Raw genomic sequence first — 17,862 nt, 5'->3', positions numbered from 1 at the left:
ACAAAGGGTCGCGCCCCGCAGCAGGAGGCCGGGAAGAGCCTTCGGGGCGCCCGCCCCCTCGCTCCTGGCCCTTGGCTGGCCGCCAGCTCCGCGCTCGCCCGACCGGTTTTTCCTGCCGCCGCAAGAGGCGGATTGATCCTTAGCCGCGGATGGGGCTGGCAGCCCGCCCGCCCGGGGCGAGAGGAGGCTGATTGCGAGGGGAGCGCAGCCCCCGCACCGCCCTGCCCGGGAAGGGATGCCCGATGCAGCCCCGCGCCGCGCCGGCCGCAGAAGAGTCGGGTTGCCCGGGGCGAGCGCCGCCTCCCGGAGGGGAAGCGCTCGCACCTCCCGGCCAAAGGACCGGATCGCTCCGGGGTCACCCCCGGCTGGAATTGAGTCAGTAAGCCCGGCTCACGCGTGGCGCAGACGTCGCCGCCCCTCGGCTCAGGCAGTTCCCGGGCAGCTCAGCGGAAGGCGCAGACCGGCGAGCGCTCCTTCGACGGCCCCGGCGCCGCTGCCCCGCGGCCCTTCTCTCCCTCCCCGGGCCACAGCGGCGCAGTTTCGTGCAGCTCTTCCCGGCCACTTTCGCCCAGGAGTCCCGGCGCTGCCCGCGGAAGGCGCCCCTCGGCCAAGCGGCCGCCTGGGCTCGACGAGGGCGCCCTCGCAGCCGGCGGCTTCTGCCCCCCCCCCCCGGAGCTGGGGAGAAGGCGTCCTCCCCAACCTGGCCCGGCGGCCGTAGCCATCGGGGAGCAGCCGGGCGGGGGCTGAAGCCACCGCACCTGCGGATCCCGCGGGCCGGAGCGGGGGCAGGGCGAGGCCGCCGGGTGCCGCCCCCTCCTCCCTGGGGCGGGGCTTCCTGCGCGGGCGGAGCCTCACCTGCCACAACCGGAGCGGCAGCCTGGCCGAGGCAAAGTTTGCTGCGATGGGGACCCAGGCGGGGCTCGGCCTGCTGCTGCTGCTGCTGCTGCTCCAGGTAAGACGGGGCGGGCGCTGGAGCCCTTCGGCTTAGCCGCGTTGGGGACCGGGGCTGGCGGGTCTCTTTCCCGCCTTGTTTTCTGGGCCCCCCTCAGCTTCCCTCCCATGCCCAGCCAGCCCTGGGCCCAGCGGGGCCCCTCTCTCCCCCTTCCCCTGGGTCTCTGGCCATGAACCTTCCTCTGCTGGGAGGCTCCACCTTGGACTCTGGGATCCCTTCGGAAGGCTTTGCCCCAGGGGGGCTCCGAGGGCTCGGGAGCAGAAGGGGCTTCAGACCCCCACCTCCTTCTCCAGGGGCTTCCTCTGGATGAGCCTTTGGGGCTGTGCGCCCCCCTCCCCTGACTCGCCTCTTTGGCTTCCCAGGGTGAAAAGGCGCTCAGCACGGATGGGGCAGAGGCCTCTTGTCGGCCAGGATTCAGCTCGGAGGCCTACGTGTTCCGGGTGCCCAGGCGGGACTTGGAGAGGGGCCTGATGCTGGGCAGAGGTGAGAGACCCCCTGGGCCATTGCTGGCTGCTTGGTCAGGGGTGGAGGGGGAGGGGGAGAGTGAATGGTGTTCCCCCCTTCCAGATAGGAGGGCATCTGCTGCTGCTGCTGCTGTTGGAGGAAGGAGAGGTTGCATTCAGATTCCTTTTCCATTTCCTGCTTTGTGAAAGGGAAAGTGGCGGCTCTTTGGGGAATCTGTAAAATGGGTGTGTTGACCTTCTGTCTCTCTTGAGACGGAGGACCACTCAGTGAAGCATTAAAAGTGGAAGTTTCCATCCGGAAGGATGAATTTCAATCCTCAAAAAGCTGATCTCATTCAGCTCCATTAGACTGAGCACTTCACGTGTGAGGGTTGACTATACTGCTTACTAATTTATTTTGTTTTTGTTCTTATTGTTTTTTCTGGTAAAGTTTTTAAATAATGTTGCAATCCATCCAGAATTTGGTGTGATGGGGCAGCTTGGAAATATTTCCAAGAATAATTTCCACCCCCAGGGTTGCTTTCTTTGTATTAATGGCTTCAGTATATTGCTTCTGGTTTTGAACCTTGTAAGCTGCCCAGATTTGTTGGCAACTTAGAAGTGTACGTTGCAAATAAATAAAAATATAGTCATGCTAAGAAGTTTCCAAAGTTCCTGCCTGGAGCAGTTTAAAATGTAAGAGGAAGGCCCAAGGCTATGGCCCTCGGCGGCAGCCCAAGGAAGGAAGAGGAAGCCTCAGCCTTCTCCCGAACTGAGCTCTGTGGTGAGACACCCCGAGGAAGCCGTGCGGGTATTTCCAGTCAAGGCCCGGTGAGAGGGACAGCTGGGAAGCAGCCGCCCTGCTGTCCTTGGAGCCAGGCACGGGTTACCTGCCTGGCTCAGGTACTTTCCACCTGGCCTTTTCCTCCTCTGGCAAAGCAAGGTGGAGCTTGGCAGGAGGGTGAGGCCCGTTTCTCCTTGCAGCTGGGCAGGGTTGGGCCTGCACAGGCTGTGTGGTGTGTGTGTGTGAGTGTGTGTGTGTAGGTGCACACAAGCACTGTTTGAACTCTGATGGTCGCTTCTGGCTTCCTGCTGGCACTTCAGCCGTTGGGATGAGCCTGAGAGGAGGTGGCTGCCCCTTGTGTTGTGTCAACAGCCTCCAGTGAATCATTTACTTGGTCTCGGCTGAGCTGCTGATTTTTCAGCCCTGCTTCAAAAAGTCCCTCCGAACTGACCTTGCCTCTCGGCACAAACCGAGCAAGGGTCCAAGCTGGTTTCCCAACATCAGGCCTGGCCCTCCCCCCGCCGTACTGTGTTGGTGCTGGTTCGTTGATCTGGGCACCTTCACTGTTCCCATCCGGCACCCGAGGCAGCAGCTGCAGAGCCAAACCAGGGTGCTCTTTGCATAACTGGGCAGTTAACTCCAGCCCCGGCCTCTTCAGGGCTCTCAGTGCATCGGTTAGGATTTTTTCATTCAGCATATATTTTTGTTTTCGGGAATCCTTAATGCCGGCTTCTTCAACAAATGTCCAGAAAAAAATTTCTATGTGTGCTTTGCTGGCTATAAAGAACAGATGTGTGGGGAACAGTTCAGAAAGATCTTCAGGTGGCTGAGTTGATGATAAAGATGAAGAGTCTGCAACGAAGTGAAACTGAGTGGAACATTTTAATCATGTTCTGGAACTAGCTAATTTCAAAGAGACCTTAGATTAGTTTTCACATAGCCAGACTTTGAAAGTACAGTCATACTTGGGGTCAAACAATGTGGCTTATTGCTGGCTATTGGAGGTGGTTTTTTCCAAGGGGCACCAGGACCTTCTTTTTTTTCCTTTGGAAATATTTTGCTTCTCATCTCAGAAGTTTCTTCAGTTCAGAACTGAAGAACTGAAGAAGCTTCTTGGATGAGAAGTGAAACATTTTCAAAGAAAACCCCCAGAAAATCTAGTTGCCTTTTGGAAGGGAAAAAAACACTTTTGGGGCAACCATGACCTGGATGATTGAGCATCTCCATAGACACTTTTTGTCTGGCCTCACCTCAAGAACGGCGCACCCAAAGTGGTCTCCCCTCAGCTGGTGTCCCTATGAAAGCAGCGAGTGGGTTGGGGAGAACCTGTGATCTGCCCAGAGGTTGGTCTGGTCTTGTGAAGCAGACTCGGCCCAGGAGGGTACAAGTGATGGCTTTTCAGTCTTGGTGGTAGAAACGGGTGAAGGCTGCAAAGGTGTCATGAAAGGGTTTCTACCCTTTGTGGGGCTGAGAGGAAAAGTGAAATATTGTTTTATTACTGCACTTGTGTCACAGTTTTAAAACTTTAAAGCTTCTTTCGACTCAAGAAGCATCCAACCCCTTCTACATAAAATACTACCAAAACATAACATATTTTGGTATGTTGTCCTTAGTTCATTTCTTTCTGGGAAGTTTTGATTATTTAATGGCCTTGATGAACAAAAAGGCTAAACCAAGTTAAATTACAACGGATTGTCCATGAAAGCCACTTATACACCCACTTGGGTGCCAACAAATGTAATGTCTGTGGCTAAGAATTTTAAATATTTTCTCAGCTGCCTACAGAACAAAGGCATGAAATATTTTCCAGAGTTCTAAGGTTTTCGTGGATAATTCCGGAGGCCTTTCAGCCTTTGTGGATCATCTTCAGAAAAAGCATTGCCAAAGCCACCCAGCAGAACAAAACTTGTCTAGTTGCTTTAGCCTGGTTCATCAGATGCTCTACCAGGTCCTCTGACCAGATGCCTTCCAGAAGCGCTGGAAAGTCTGGGAGTTGCATGTAGCTCTGAAGGATGGGAGGTTGTCAGGGACAGAAAAATTGAATTCAGGGCAACTGTAAATCTGGACATAGCAACCAAGGGGATGAGGGCTGGTCTAAAATGATGTTGCCTCTTCCATTTTTCAAGCCTTGTGTTTGTGAGAGTAAGTTTCCCTAGTCTGTCATCATGTTGGCCTGCGAGCCCTGGTTTATGTATCGCGTGGTATTAGATGGAAGGAGAGTTTTCTTAGGCCAGGCCTTGTTATGATTAAGACTCCCTTTAATCAGCCTCTGAGGCCAGAGGTCCCCAACCTTTTGGGCACCAGGGACCAGTTACATGGAGAGAGGTTTTTTCCAAGGACCGGAGGGGGCCTGGTTTTGTCTGCTGCCTGCACCCTGTGGATGGGGCCTTCTTTGTTTGTGTGGACTGGTTGCTGACATGGTGCGGCCCGGGACTGGTCCACAGACCGGGGGTTGGGGACCCCTGTCTTAGGCCATCTGGATCCACAGGGACCTTTATTTGGACAAACTGCTCATTTAGTAGCTACCTTGCTTTCTTTTCCAGTCTGAACTGGAGCTGTTACTGAGTGCTGCTGTGAATAATAAAAGGACTTGAACCTTTATTCTTAGTAGTTTTTAAGATGTGACGTCAAACTTTGAAAGGCGGCTAAAAGGGACTGCCTTGAATTGTGTGTCTTGTAATTCTCTGTGTGCCTCTGGTCTGCTGCCATCTTAAGAATTCCACCGGATCGCTCTCTCCTTCCTGGGGCCACCTTTGCATCGGTTTCCCATGGGGTTTTCTAGGTTCAGCTAGCGTGGTCTGTGTGCGAAAGAGGCTCCCTCCCCTTTGCCAGGTGTGGCTGGTTGGAGACTAGGCAGCCATTGGTGGGGCATGTTTGAGGTTCGATCCTTGTGCTGAGCTACTGGTAGGAGTTGATGACCTCAAGGACCCTTTTGAATTGAGTGTTCCTCGACATAGCGTGTGAGTGCGTACGCATGCAATACTTTATTATTCACGCATTGCAACATCAGAAGGAAGCTGAGTCAGGTTTTGCTCCTCCAGCATGAGTCCCAGTGCATCTCTGGTGTGACTCTTCCTGTGGTTTTCCCTGAGACTTTGGGGCCCTCTGCTCCAGCTGTTTGGCAAGAGGTTCCATCAGACGTGGCTCCATGACTGAGAGGCTGAGCCTTGATTTGCGCCTCTGCCCTTCTTGGACTTGATGGCCTTCAGTCAGCTTCCACCGTCCTGATTACACACCTTATGCAAAGGAGTGTGGATGATCAAGGGAAGCCCCCCTGGCCTCAGAGCCCAGGTGGCCACATTTCTGCAAACGAAAGAGGAAAGCCAGCCTGCTCCAAGCTGGCACACCCAGTGGCTGGGCGTGGATATAATTAGGCAGCCCTGGGGGGCTCAGATCAGCCCTCAGGCATGGCAGGGAGTGGGCCTGGGTCCCACCTAGCAGGCCCAGGAGCAAAGGCTTCCCTGTAATTAGGGCCAAAGCTGGGGCAGATTCCTGCTACTCTTGTTGTGGAAATGAATGCTTGCAGGAAACTCACCCCACTGACCCCCTTCAGACCCCTCCAGAGCCGAGGGTCTCGAGCCCAGATGCAGCAGCGTCCTGGGGGCTATGCAGTTGCCTTGCTGGTTCCATGACTCAGCCCAGCTTGGAGAGTCTCACTGAGCCTTATGCCTCCACCCCGCTATTCCAGCAGGGTGGCCATAAGGAAAGCAGTGCCACTTCAGTAAGGCAGGTTTTGACCTGGGCAAATAGAAGCAGCCTCGGGCAGGCAGCCTCAAACCCTAAGCAGCATCAGGGTCCTGGTTCACCTGCCTGGGGCTCCTTATGCAGGCAAGCCTTCCTCCTGGAGCCCCCAAGGGGGTCTTCCTCAGTCCTTTGCTGCATTTCTAGGATTTGCCTCCCCTCCCCCACCAACTGACCTGGTTCACCCAATTTAAGAGAGACTTTTCAGAGCGGGAAACTCCCACCGGGCTGGTGAAAGCTTCAGTCCTCTGAATCAGCTTTCAGGTGAAACTCTTGTTCTGCAACTTGGAAAGTCATGGCGAAACTCCAAGATGAGGTCACTGCTGGCTCATGCGGGGGGGGGGGAATTGCCCCCGCCTCGTTTGACACATCCGAGGCACTGGATGACCTTCCCCCTCTCCTTCCCTGGCTGTGGGAGGTGACGCCATGGCCACTTTCATCACTGGGGGGAAACAGGCAGTGCTCACCGCCGGCAGGGAAGGGCCCGCCTGGGGCTCAAGGCAGGGCGAGGCAGAACGCGGGCTTTGCCAGTCAAGGCACGCAGCCATTGGTGGCTTCCTGGAATCTTCCTGGGTTTCTGGCTCTGCTCATTGTCCCTCCATCTCCTTTTCTGTCCTGGCCAGTCAGGTTTCGGGGCCTCCTCAGCCTGTGGCCACAGTTGGAGCTAGAATTTCCATTGCTAGCAAGGCAGGGGTTAAGTGAGGTGCCTGGTTTTATGATCTTCTTTGCCACCTGTTATTAAGTGAGTCACTAAAGCTGTTAAGTGAACCATGCGGTCATGAAGCGAACCCAGCTTCCCTCATTGACTTTGGTTGTCAGAAGCCAGCTGGGAAGGTTGCAAACGGGGATCACGTGACCCCGCCAGGATGCTGCGACTGTTGTAAATTCCTGGTGGCTGCCAAGCACCCAAATTGTGCTCTGGGGATGCCATGACAGTCGTAAGCAGGAGGGCCGCTTGTAAGTTGGTTTCTTCAAAGCCTTTGTAATTTCAGTCGCTAAACGAGTGATTGTACATTGAGGACTACCTGTAGCTCTGAAAACCTAGCAGCAGCAGCCATGTGTGTTCTTCCTCCTGTGCAGAATTGGACAAATGGGGGAATACACACACACACACACACACACACACACACACACCTATTCCAGATAGAAGAAGAAATACTTTTAACGTGCCTTGCTTTCTTGAAGGTGGCCAGCGTGCATCTTGTGGCCAGGAGTTCCGCAGGTTCTTGGAGTGTGCTGTGAATCAGGACTTTCCCTTTGGGAAAGGACTCTCCTGACCCTCAGTTCCACTGACCAACCCCTTGGCGGGAGGGCGAGGGAGCCTGCCTCCCTCCCTCCCTCCCATCCAATGCGTGGCCCAGATGAGGAAGTGGGGCCTTTTTTGTGGCTATCATGTTGATGCGCCCCACCCTGAGCTGGAATGCGGGAAGATAACAGATTATTTTCTTTTCCTAATAAAACCACCAAGGAAGCTTTGCCCATATTTGGCCTTGCATGAGGAGGTGGGGCTGGTTCACCCTGACTCTTCAGAATCCATAGGAGCCACGACTAAAATGGGGAAGGGGACATTCCAGCCACCCTCTTGTTCACCTCTCTTCCCAGGCATTAATCTTAATTTCTTTTTTTTCCTGTTTCAGGAGCAGGAATTTTTGTTTTTAATTCTGAGCAGAGAAAAGAGCTTGATTTTAGGGGCAGGGGCCCATCAGTCCCTGTGGCCCCTTCCCCTCTTTCCCTTGCCAGTATCTTTTCAGAGGCAAGACAGCCTGGGGGGGGCAGGCAGGCAAAGTCCTCTGGGCTCAGAGCCGGTTCGGATTCAGCCGAGGGGGCAGGGCTTCCCCCCTCAATTGCAAAGGATTGGGGGTCAGCGGCCTGGATTAGTCGAGGTGAAATGGGGGTGGGCCCCTCCTGAGGTTTATGAGCCAAAGAGGCCCTGAAGGGTTAGGGTCTTCCAGAGAAGCACAAGAGAGGCCGGACCCCGCTGCTGTCAGTAAAGAGGGGCAGAGAAGTAGGCTTTTAAGCCCGTTTTCCTGGACAGAGGACTAGAAACCTTTTAATAAGAAAACTGAGGTCCCAAGATGGTTGTTACAAAAATAAAATTTGCCACATTTAAAAAAAAGACAGCCAATGGCTTTTCTTTTTTGAGGAATGCACGGAACTGAGGTCCTGGCTGAAATGAACACGTGGCCCTACTTTGCAAGGGAGATTAGATGGGAGGGGAGAAAAACATCCTAAAAGCCTTTAGAGTGCAGGGGCTTCATCGGTTTACCCCAAAAGCTTCTCGTTCCACCTGGCCCTGGAAAGACGGAGACGTCTGCAGGTTAAATGCCTTTCTGGGCAGCTTTGGGGCCAAGGAGGTGCCTCTCTTGTGGGCCATCACTTGGTCCCTTCACCCAAACACCCCTCCCCAGTTGAAGGAGACACCAGAGGTCTGCAGCTGCTCCAGGAGAGACCAAAGATCAGTGGGGGGGGTCGGCCCCTGAAGTGTGGCTTCCCATCCCCCATCCCTGCATCTTGTGACAGAGACATTACCAGGCAGGAGAACTTGGGGCTCGGTGGGGGGGGAATTTCCTCTGGAGCCCCCTTTCCAAACGCTTGGCTCTTCCGTGGTGAGGGTCTGGCCTCGGACGTGAGCGCCCCCCACTCCCCTGCGGAGCCTGCCTGGGCTTGCACGGATGCCACGATGCTACGCAGGGGCAGGCGCTCCTCCCAGGGCGAGAAGAACCCTCTCCTGGCCAGGCTGGGCAGAGGAATCGAGCACCGCTCCTCCCAAAGAGGGCTGGCTGGAGGAACCGGCCTCGGCTCCCTCCACGCCCTCTGCCTTCTCTGCCCCCCTCCCCCCCAGATGGAGTCAGGGCACGCTGGCAGGACTGCTGTGTGCCCAGGTGGCCTCTGGGCCTCCGAGTCCAGGGCAGAGCCTGCCTGGGGCCCCGGGGCCAAAGGAGGGAGGGAGGGAGGGAGGGGCAGCCCAGCCTCTCACTCAGATGGCCCCTCCCAGCTATTTCTTATGGAAAGAGAAGCTGTGAATGAACCCCAAAAGCAGATGTGAGAGATAAGAAGGCCTCCCCAAAGCTGAGGTTGCCTCTTGAAAAACCAAGAGGGAACTGGAATAGCTTGCAGGGGAGGCTCTTTGGAAAGGTACCCCCTCCCTGCCCCATGTCTGCAGGGAAAGACTGTATAAATCACATTCTCCTGGGTGTCCCTCGATCCTGGGTGGTGGGGGAGCTTGCCATTGGTGGGTATTCCTGGGCAGGGGCTGCCGGGGTCCCACGCATCGATCCAGCTCCAGCAGCTCCACCGGTTCAGTCTCCCCTTCATGAAATTGACCTTCGGTCGCTGCTACCTTCTGGGGAGCCAGGTCAGACTTGGTTGGGGCACTGTGGAGTCTCCCCTTGTCCCAAACTCCCTGCTCTTTGGACTGTAGCCTCTGCCAGCCATCGCAGAGAAGGAGGGTCTTGTCTCACGACGGTTCTGCCGTCGAGCTGGCCTGGGGAAAGCAGATATCCCCTGGAGGGGGCACCTAACAAGTCTAACAAACCCGAATCAGCCTCCCGGGTGACCTGCTTGGCAGCGTAGATAAACCTGCATCGTTTGTTGTGATCATAGAAACAAGGTGCCTTTTAGTCTAGTGTGTTGTGGGAGCCCAGCCTGGGTGCTGAGTTTTGGGTCTGACCTGCTGTGAAAATCCAGGAGGCGGAGTGAATGGAGTGGACCAGGCTTACCCTTCAGATGCTTCGCATTTTAAAGCATCAAATCCTGGAAAGTGGGGAGGAGCAGTTGGTAGAATCTGCCTGACCGGACCAGCCAGGGACCAGGCACCTCTTGCCCTCTGCCTTCCTTGGGAGAGGGCCCTGGAGAGAAGCCTCTCGCCCTCCTCTGGGGGCATCTTGGCAGAGGAGGATGAGAACGAACCAGGTTGCAACGGGCGCATCCCTGGGCTCAACCTCTCGGCAGGGCTACAGCAGACCTCCTTGGGTCAAAATAGCAGGGCTGGGGCGGAGAGCGCTGCTTATGGCAGGCCACGAAGTTTGCTTTTTTCCTGCAGCGATGGGGAGGTGGGCTGAGATGGCTGGAGAAGCAGCACAAGCAGCCCGTGCCCCTGTGCCAGGACCCCCCCCACCGCGGCTTTCTTGCCTCCCTCCTGATGAGTTTGGGAGGCACCTGTGAGGCTTAGCCGGAGGCTGGGAGTGGCAGCCAGCAAGACAAACTGCCTTGTGTTTAAAAAGCAGCCTCTGTGCCTAGTGGCGTCACACCGGCGCCCCCTGGTGAGCAGAGTTGGTAGCTTGGCAAGAGCAGGCTGGCGATCCTGCCTGGACTCCCCGGTCACTGTTTCTTGTCTTTCTCAACCTTCCAGTGGACTTCCAGGGCTGTACAGGGAGGAGCCCAGGAGCCTTCCTATCCCAGGACTCACGCTTCAAGTTGCATCCGGATGGTGTGGTTATGGTGAAACGGCCCCTGCATCTCCATGACCAGGAACTGAGCTTTCTGGTGCACACGTGGGATGTGGAAGGCAGGAAACATTCGGCCAGGGTGACCCTGCAGCTCCAGCACCACGGCCATCACCGGCTGCCCTCGCATGGGGTATGCACTCCCTTTCTCTGCTTCCGTGGGGGAGAATTTGCTGGTCTTGGAAACAAGAGCCACTCCTTCCTTCCTTCCTTCCTTGAACGCAGGACCAGAGACCCCTGTCTTTCTTCACAGGACACCGGTCCGTCTGCTCAGGTGGAGGTGCTGCTTTTCCCAAGGCCTTCGTCTGGCCTGAGGCGGCAAAAGAGAGACTGGGTCATCCCTCCGATCCTTTGCTCTGAGAACGAGAGGGGGCCTTTCCCCAAGAACCTGGTCCCGGTAAGGACTTTGCTTCTGGCACCTTCTATGGGATTCTCTTGCACATTTTTAAGGAATTCACTTGTTGAATTTGTTTGCTGCCCATCTCGCTGCAGGGCGACTTGGGAACGACCCACAAATGCAGGACCCCAAACATTTCAGCTTGCGGCAGTGCTGAGCGGACGTTTTGTCTAAACCGCTTGGATCTCCCTTCAGCCAAGCTTTGGGGCCCACATTTCTGCACTGGGCCAGGCAACGTGGCCCCCACGGTCTGCTCTGTGCCTGGCCACGCCCCGGGCCCTGCCCCAGTTCTCCCTTTTGCGTTCAGAGGGTGGAAGAGGCTGCAGGCCCATCCCCAACCACCCATCACTGACCTCTCACACCCCATCTCCCCAATCAGGTCAAGTCCAGCAAAGAAAAAGAGGGCACTGTCTACTATAGCATCACTGGACAGGGGGCCGACAGCCCTCCGGTTGGCACCTTCATCATCGAGAGGGAAACCGGCATGCTGAAGGTGACTCGCCCGCTGGACAGGGAGAAGATTCCCCGCTACCAGGTGCGTCCCGTCATCTGCCGTGGTTATACATTTTGCTTTCAATTTGTGGCGGCTGCGTTGGGTGGCTGAGGAGGGCCACGTGCTTGGAAATCTGCCCTGTGGATTGGGAGGGATGGCAAAGGCCACTGTGTCCTCCGGGAGGCCAGGACCGCTGCCAGGCCGTTTGCTGCCCCACTAGAGTGAGTCGGCAGAGGGGTTTCTTTCCCACCAGAAAGTCCTTCAAGAAACCCCTTTTAGAAGCAGGTGACTCTTGAGGAAAGCCGCTACCTTCTTGCTCCTGAAGTGTCTGTGTTTTCTGTCCAGTTAAATTTCCCATCCCCTTCCGTGGTGGTCTCTAGAGGGTCTGAGAGGTTCCTGGGGACCTCCATCCCAGGGTAGGCTCCCCAATGAAATTCTGCTCGGTGAAAAACGCTGTCTGGCTTCTCTCTTCATCCCTGGTGAACAACGGCCTTTCTCCACCTTCAATGCAGCTGTTTTGCCACGCGGTGTTAGCCAATGGCCAGACCGCAGAGGACCCCATGGAGGTGATCATCAATGTCGGTGACCAGAATGACAACCGTCCACAGTTCATCCAGAGCATCTTCAAAGGGTCTGTGGAAGAGGGAGCTAAACCAGGTAGGGAAGTCTGGTTGAGGTTACAGAAACCTCACTCCTCTCGCGTTGCTGCCCTCTGAGACACAGGCACAATTCCTCCTGGACAATGAAGAACAGTCTTGGTCAAAACCATCCAGATTGCAACCTTAGACTGTCCGGCCAACGCCAGCTCATAAATGTAACTGTGGCATTAAGTGGCCAGTCCCTGCGACAGCCAGAGGTGCTTGTAGTTGCCCAGAAGCCAGAGGCGTTTTCAGCTGACGGGCACGGATGGAGCTGGGCTCATGCGTGACTCCGGTGCTTGTTTCAAGGGAGGCTCTAAGCATCCCCTCTGTTGGGTGTCCCCAGGAACGTCTGTGATGACAGTGACAGCCACGGATGAAGACGATGCGATTGACTCCTATAATGGGGTCGTCACTTACTCCATTCTCAGCCAGGAACCTGAACCGGAAAAACAGATGTTTACCATCAATAACGAAACCGGCCTGATCAGCGTGGTTGTGTCAGGTCTGGACCGAGAGGTAAATGCCGGATGCTGGGACAGGTCGAGAGTGGGGGGGGGGGGTCCAAGCAGATGGGGATTAATCTGAGGGCTACATTGATGGTTCGGTGACATGAACAGAATGTTGCCAGACTGGAAGTATTTCTCCCCTCCTCTCCATTTCCTTTCCGGAAAAGTACGGAGGGTCCCTTCCGAAGCATTCCCCTCGCCTTCCTGTTGTGATTCAGGGTCAGCCTGTGGGTCCGGCAGCCGGGTCGGATGACTCGGATGACTCAGACGAGGGGGAGGAGGAGGGTGTTGAAGACGAACTTGCTGATGATGGCTTGGAGGCTTCGCAGAGCCCCCAGCCAGGGCCCTCTTACTTGGTGGAGACTCAGCTGCGCGAGCCCGACAGTGCGGATGATGATGACCCACAGCTGGCCCTGTTCAAGGACGCCCGACGCAGGAGGCAGTCAAGCAGGAGCAAGCAGAGAAAGGCTGTGGGACTTCTCGGAAGGAGGCACAGGGAGGCCACGCCCTGAACTCTAATAAAGGGAGTGTTTGGGGAAGGGCTGGTTGCTGAAAGCAACCGCTCCGTTTGAGGATCAAAGCTCCGGTATCTTGTTTCATGTTTTGTTGTTTGTTTGTGTAATAAACTTGGCAGACGTTTTCCAGCCTCAGACGCTTTCCAGCCTCTGCCGTTTGTACAGGGGTTGCCTTTCTGCAAGGCCGGTAGCAGGCTGGTACAGAACACTTCCCTCCTGCTGTGGCTGAGAGACCTTTTCCACGTCAGGCCAAACTGCAGCTCTTCCTCCGTCTCCCAAGTCGGTCCCTCCCTCCCTCCCACCAGCACAGAGTGTTGCAGGGTGTGTGTTTGCTTCTTTGCAGAGGATTCCCCAGTACACACTGATCCTGCAAGCGACTGACCTGCTGGGACAAGGCTTAAGCAACACTGGGACGGCCGTGATTACCATCACCGACGCGAACGATAACCCGCCAATCTTCGACCCCCCCATGGTAATGTGGGGACTCGTCCCCCCCCTTGCCCTTGGCCATGCTGGTATCCCCCTGGGGCCTGAAACTCCTCCTCTCCCTGTCGTGCCAAGCTACCCGGCCACGTCCTGCACTTGCTCTGCAGAGGTGCTTGGCGGAATTTGCGGCCTCCCATTGCCTGGAGTTGCACCTTCCCCCCAGTGGAGAGAGGCACCTGCTCTCCTCTGACCGCTCTGTGTCTTTTGCAGTACAATGTGACTGTGCCTGAGAATGAGGTGGGGGCCACGGTTGCCATCCTGAAGGTCAAAGATGCAGATGAAGAGAACAGCTTAGCTTGGAAAGCAAAGTACAGCATTGCGAACGGGAACGAGGAGGGAAACTTTGCAGTCACTACTGACCCCAAGACCAACGATGCTCTTTTGACCACGGCAAAGGTTAGCGGTGGGCCCCTCTTTGTGGGGGCTAGAATCCTGTGTGTCCCCAGCCCCGTATCCTGCTGGAATGTCAACTTGTGGGGTTCCACTTAGACCAAGTCAACTCTCCTTTCCTCCCTCCTTCCTGGCCTTTCAGAAACTGGATTATGAGACCAAAAACCAATATATTCTCAAAGTGATCGTAGTGAACGAGGTCGAGTTCTCCGTCCCTCTCCCGACGTCCACGGCCACCGTCACTGTCAATGTGAGCGATAAAAACGAACCCCCGGTCTTCGTTCCCCCCGAACTGAGGGTGTCAAAGCCCGAAGATCTTCCTCTTGGACAACCAATAGCTCAGTACACAGCCCAGGACCCTGACAGGTTCCTGCAGCAGACCCTCAGGTACGGGGCTGTGCAAAGATGCTTGCTCCAAAGTTGATCGTTTTGAACAGGGAACCCCAGGAGCTTTGCAGGCGCTGGCTGAGTCCGGGACTGTTTTCCTTGCAGATACTCGATCAGGAGCGACCCTGCAGGCTGGCTGAAAATTGATCCCGAAACGGGCCTGATTGTCTCAAAAGCTTCCCTGGACCGAGAGTCAGATTTTGTGAAGGATGATATCTACAAAGCCATCATTGTGGCAAGCGACAATGGTAAGCTTCCCCCCGCCCCCCAAACTCTACGTTTTGACTTATGCCCAAACCAAAAATATCCTGGGGAGCTGGGGGAGGGGAAATTGAGGGCTGATACCGCCCAATTATATGAGCACCTGGCAGTGCTGCCCTTCTCTGGCATTTCCCCAGACCCGCCAGGGCCTCCTTCGCCAGGAGGAGGTCTCTCAGACTCCGTGTTTCTTACGAACGAAGGCGAATCTACGTGTCCCAGGATAATGTTGCAGGATCCAATCTGGTCCGGTCACCAGGACCAGAGGTTTTGTCTTCCGAGTTTTCGGACTTCTGCTGGAGTCCATCTTCAGGGAACTTCTCTCTAGCAGAGTGTGTTTGTTGTCAGAAAGTGCCTTTTCTGGCAAGCGAACCATAAAAAGCAGAAATTAAAGACTTCTAGAATTAAGACGGGCGGGTGTGCGGTCCATATCAATACGGCACCATTCTCCAAACCTGGAATAAGAACCAGTGGCCTCCAGGTAGATTAAAGGTTCCATGATAAGGGAGATGTGGCAGCGGGGCCTCCTCAGCCCCTCATCAGAGGACTCTCAACATGAGTTCTCCACACCTCCACCAAAGCAGGACGAACAGCTGGTTAAAAGCATGGCAGAAGCAATTGCCACCAGGGAAGGAGCTTTGTGGCGTAGCCGGTGGGAAGGGCCAACCTGCAGCTCTGGGCCCCCACAGGTGACCCAAACTCCAGATTGCACTGGGAAAATGTGTCCTTTCAGGCCATCATTGGGGAGTTGCAGGGGGAGATAGACATGGAGGCCTCCCATCCCAGTACACAAGTTTTGAGAGGGTCTGGAGAAAACCAGCCTTGTCCTTCTAGAACTGTGTTTCTCAATCATGGCAACTTGAAGATGGATGGGGAACTCTGGCCATTGATGTCCATCCTACTTTTTTTTTTAATTACATTTATATCCCGCCCTTCTCCGAAGACTCAGGGCAGCTTACAAGCTTAGCAGTAGCCTTCATTCTATGTATATGCCTGCTTGTTAGGGCTTTCACACACACCCCAGCGGCATTATTACAAAGTCAGCTTATTGCCCCCAACAATCTGGGTCCTCATTTTACCTACCTCAGAAGGATGGAAGGCTGAGTCAACCTTGAGCCTGGTGGGACTCGAACCTGCACTAATTGCAGCTAGCTGGTGTTACTTAAGGAGGCATTAGCCCACTGCTCCACCAAGGCTCTTCAACTTGCCAAGGTTGAGAAATACTGTTCTGGGGCCACAGCATTGCTGGCCCGATGCCTTCCTGTGGAGAGTCCAGGTTGTGTCCTGAGGCCCAGTGCCTTCGCTGCTTCCTCTGTGGAACTGACTCATCCTCCCCTCTCTGTCCAGCCAACGAGCCGGCCACCGGCACAGGCACTCTCCTTTTGCACCTGGAGGACGTGAATGACAACTGGCCAGAACCCGATCCCCGAATGTTCGACATCTGCAACCATAATCCAGAGCCCCAGGTGTTAAGCATTGTGGACAAGGATATGCCGCCCAACACCGGCCCCTTCCTCGCAAAGCTGGAATTTGATTCCGGTGCCAATTGGACAGTCGAGACCAACAAAGGTAGGAAGAGAGTGGCCGCTCTCTGCGGAAGAAGGGAAGCGGACGGTCCAGCAACAGGAGACCCTGCATCAAAACTTCCTGTTTTCCTCTGAACTCTTTCCTCCTTCTCCTCTCCAAAACTTACATTAAAGTATCAGAGGGAGATGTCATTAGGGTTGACATTCAGAAGTATTAATGGCTTCATTAGTTTTTAAATGATTGCTTTAGAGCACGGATCTATCCAGCTCTGACTTGCATTCTGGGTGTGTGTCCTTTGCAGACAGTCTGACACTTAACCTGATCAAGCATCTGGAGCCTGGGGAATACAACATCGCCCTCAAGCTGACCGATGGCCAGGGGCTCTCTCACGTCACCACAGTCAAGGCCAGCGTCTGTAACTGTGACGGGTCAGCCAAAAACTGTGATCGAAAGGCAGTTTTTCAAGCGGGATTAGAGACCGCCGCCATTCTGGGCATCCTCGGGGGCATCCTTGCCCTTCTGAGTGAGTACTGTGCACCCTTTCTCCTTGTTATTCCCAGGGAAGCTGGGCCGCTCCTCTTAAAGAGCCACCTGCAAATGCCGGGCTTTCCGGCGCTTGGATGCGAGGCCCATCCCAGGCCTGGCGTGGCCTGGATGTCCTGCAGACTCTGGCCGGTGGAGACGGCCAGGACCTGGATTTTACTCTGGGCTGGGGAGAATTGCTCTCTCTCATTCCTGGCTGCTGGAAACATTTGCTTCGTCTGAGGTTTTGGCGGGCATGTTTTTCTGGCTCGGTAGCCACGAGAGGAAGAGAGTTCTGCTTGTGTGGGCATCCATGAAGCTGGAGCTTAGCATCAGACTGATCTGCTTGCGAGCGGTTCAGATCGATGGCCACCATGGTGCTTTGGTAGTATCCTGGTAGGAAGTGTATTCCCAAGACCGGATCTCTGTTGGCACCGAATTTCTGGAAGGTGGCATCAAGTGGGTCTCAAGTTGTGTCAGGAGCTTCCTGCTTGTGGCTGACAGGGCCTCTCGCTCTGTCTTGCAGTATTGCTGCTGCTGCTGCTGCTGTTCGTGAGGAGGAGAAGGCAGGTGAAGGAGCCGCTGCTTCTCCCAGAGGACGACACAAGGGACAACGTCTACTACTACGATGAAGAAGGCGGAGGGGAGGAGGACCAGGTGGGCCTCTGGCTGCGGGCCCCAGGGACCAGGCTGCTTCTCCTCAGCACCCCCCGGCCCCCAGGCCTGAGTTGTGCTTCCGCTCCCCACGGCCCTTTTCTTTCCTGCTCCTGCAGCCAGGATTGCTGGTCATTCAGCGTGCTAGTCCCACTTGACGTCCCCCCACACACTTGGGCTGGCAGGGAGTTTCCGAGAGTGCCCGGCATTTTCTTGATTTATTTCGGCCATTCCACTTGCACATTCCCCAGCGGCTCCAGTAAAAACAACCTATTTAAGCTGAGTTTTAGAAAGGAATCCCTGGAGGGTTAGTGCTCCGGTGAAAGGAAAATCAACCAAACAAAACTATTTTGTTCTTCCGAGGGAAGGAAGAAAAGGTCTCCTCTGTTCATTGTCTGTGCTGGAGGAAGGTTTTCTTCCTGCCTGTCTGCCAGACTCATCCTGACTCTGGTCAGCTCAAAGTCCTGGAGTTCTTCCTCTGCTCGAGAGACTGAGCACATCTTGTCTTCCTAGGATTACGATCTGAGCCAGTTGCATCGAGGCCTGGATGCCCGCCCTGAAATCACCCGGAATGACGTTGCTCCAACCCTCATGCCAGCCCCACAGTACCGTCCACGTCCTGCCAATCCCGATGAGATAGGCAATTTCATCGACGAGGTGAGTGGCACCCGGAGCCCAGTTAGCGGTTCCCAGGTACCTCAGGTGACCAAGCATTTCGTGA

General features: G+C 55.3%; 1 protein-coding gene across 1 annotated transcript in view; it reads left to right on the top strand.

Moving 5' to 3' along the window:
- The window catches only part of LOC308672596 (uncharacterized protein), a 32,499-nt gene that overhangs the window by 12,612 nt on the left and 2,025 nt on the right, over positions 1–17,862 (top strand). Inside the window, exons 17-31 of the mRNA XM_081335640.1 lie at positions 719–952; positions 1,315–1,435; positions 10,272–10,498; positions 10,619–10,762; positions 11,142–11,297; positions 11,768–11,912; positions 12,240–12,412; positions 13,261–13,389; positions 13,614–13,799; positions 13,936–14,180; positions 14,286–14,428; positions 15,786–16,007; positions 16,267–16,488; positions 17,014–17,144; positions 17,655–17,798. Coding sequence (XP_081191766.1) covers positions 719–952; positions 1,315–1,435; positions 10,272–10,498; positions 10,619–10,762; positions 11,142–11,297; positions 11,768–11,912; positions 12,240–12,412; positions 13,261–13,389; positions 13,614–13,799; positions 13,936–14,180; positions 14,286–14,428; positions 15,786–16,007; positions 16,267–16,488; positions 17,014–17,144; positions 17,655–17,798 — 2,622 coding nt within the window. The remainder of the gene's footprint in view (positions 1–718; positions 953–1,314; positions 1,436–10,271; positions 10,499–10,618; positions 10,763–11,141; positions 11,298–11,767; positions 11,913–12,239; positions 12,413–13,260; positions 13,390–13,613; positions 13,800–13,935; positions 14,181–14,285; positions 14,429–15,785; positions 16,008–16,266; positions 16,489–17,013; positions 17,145–17,654; positions 17,799–17,862) is intronic.

This window comes from Vipera berus (genome assembly GCF_964194415.1).
Source record: "Vipera berus genome assembly, chromosome: 10".
NCBI classification, from domain to species: domain Eukaryota; kingdom Metazoa; phylum Chordata; class Lepidosauria; order Squamata; family Viperidae; genus Vipera; species Vipera berus.
The sequence above is the reverse complement of the archived record's forward strand: the minus strand, read 5'-3'. Positions and strand labels throughout refer to the sequence as shown.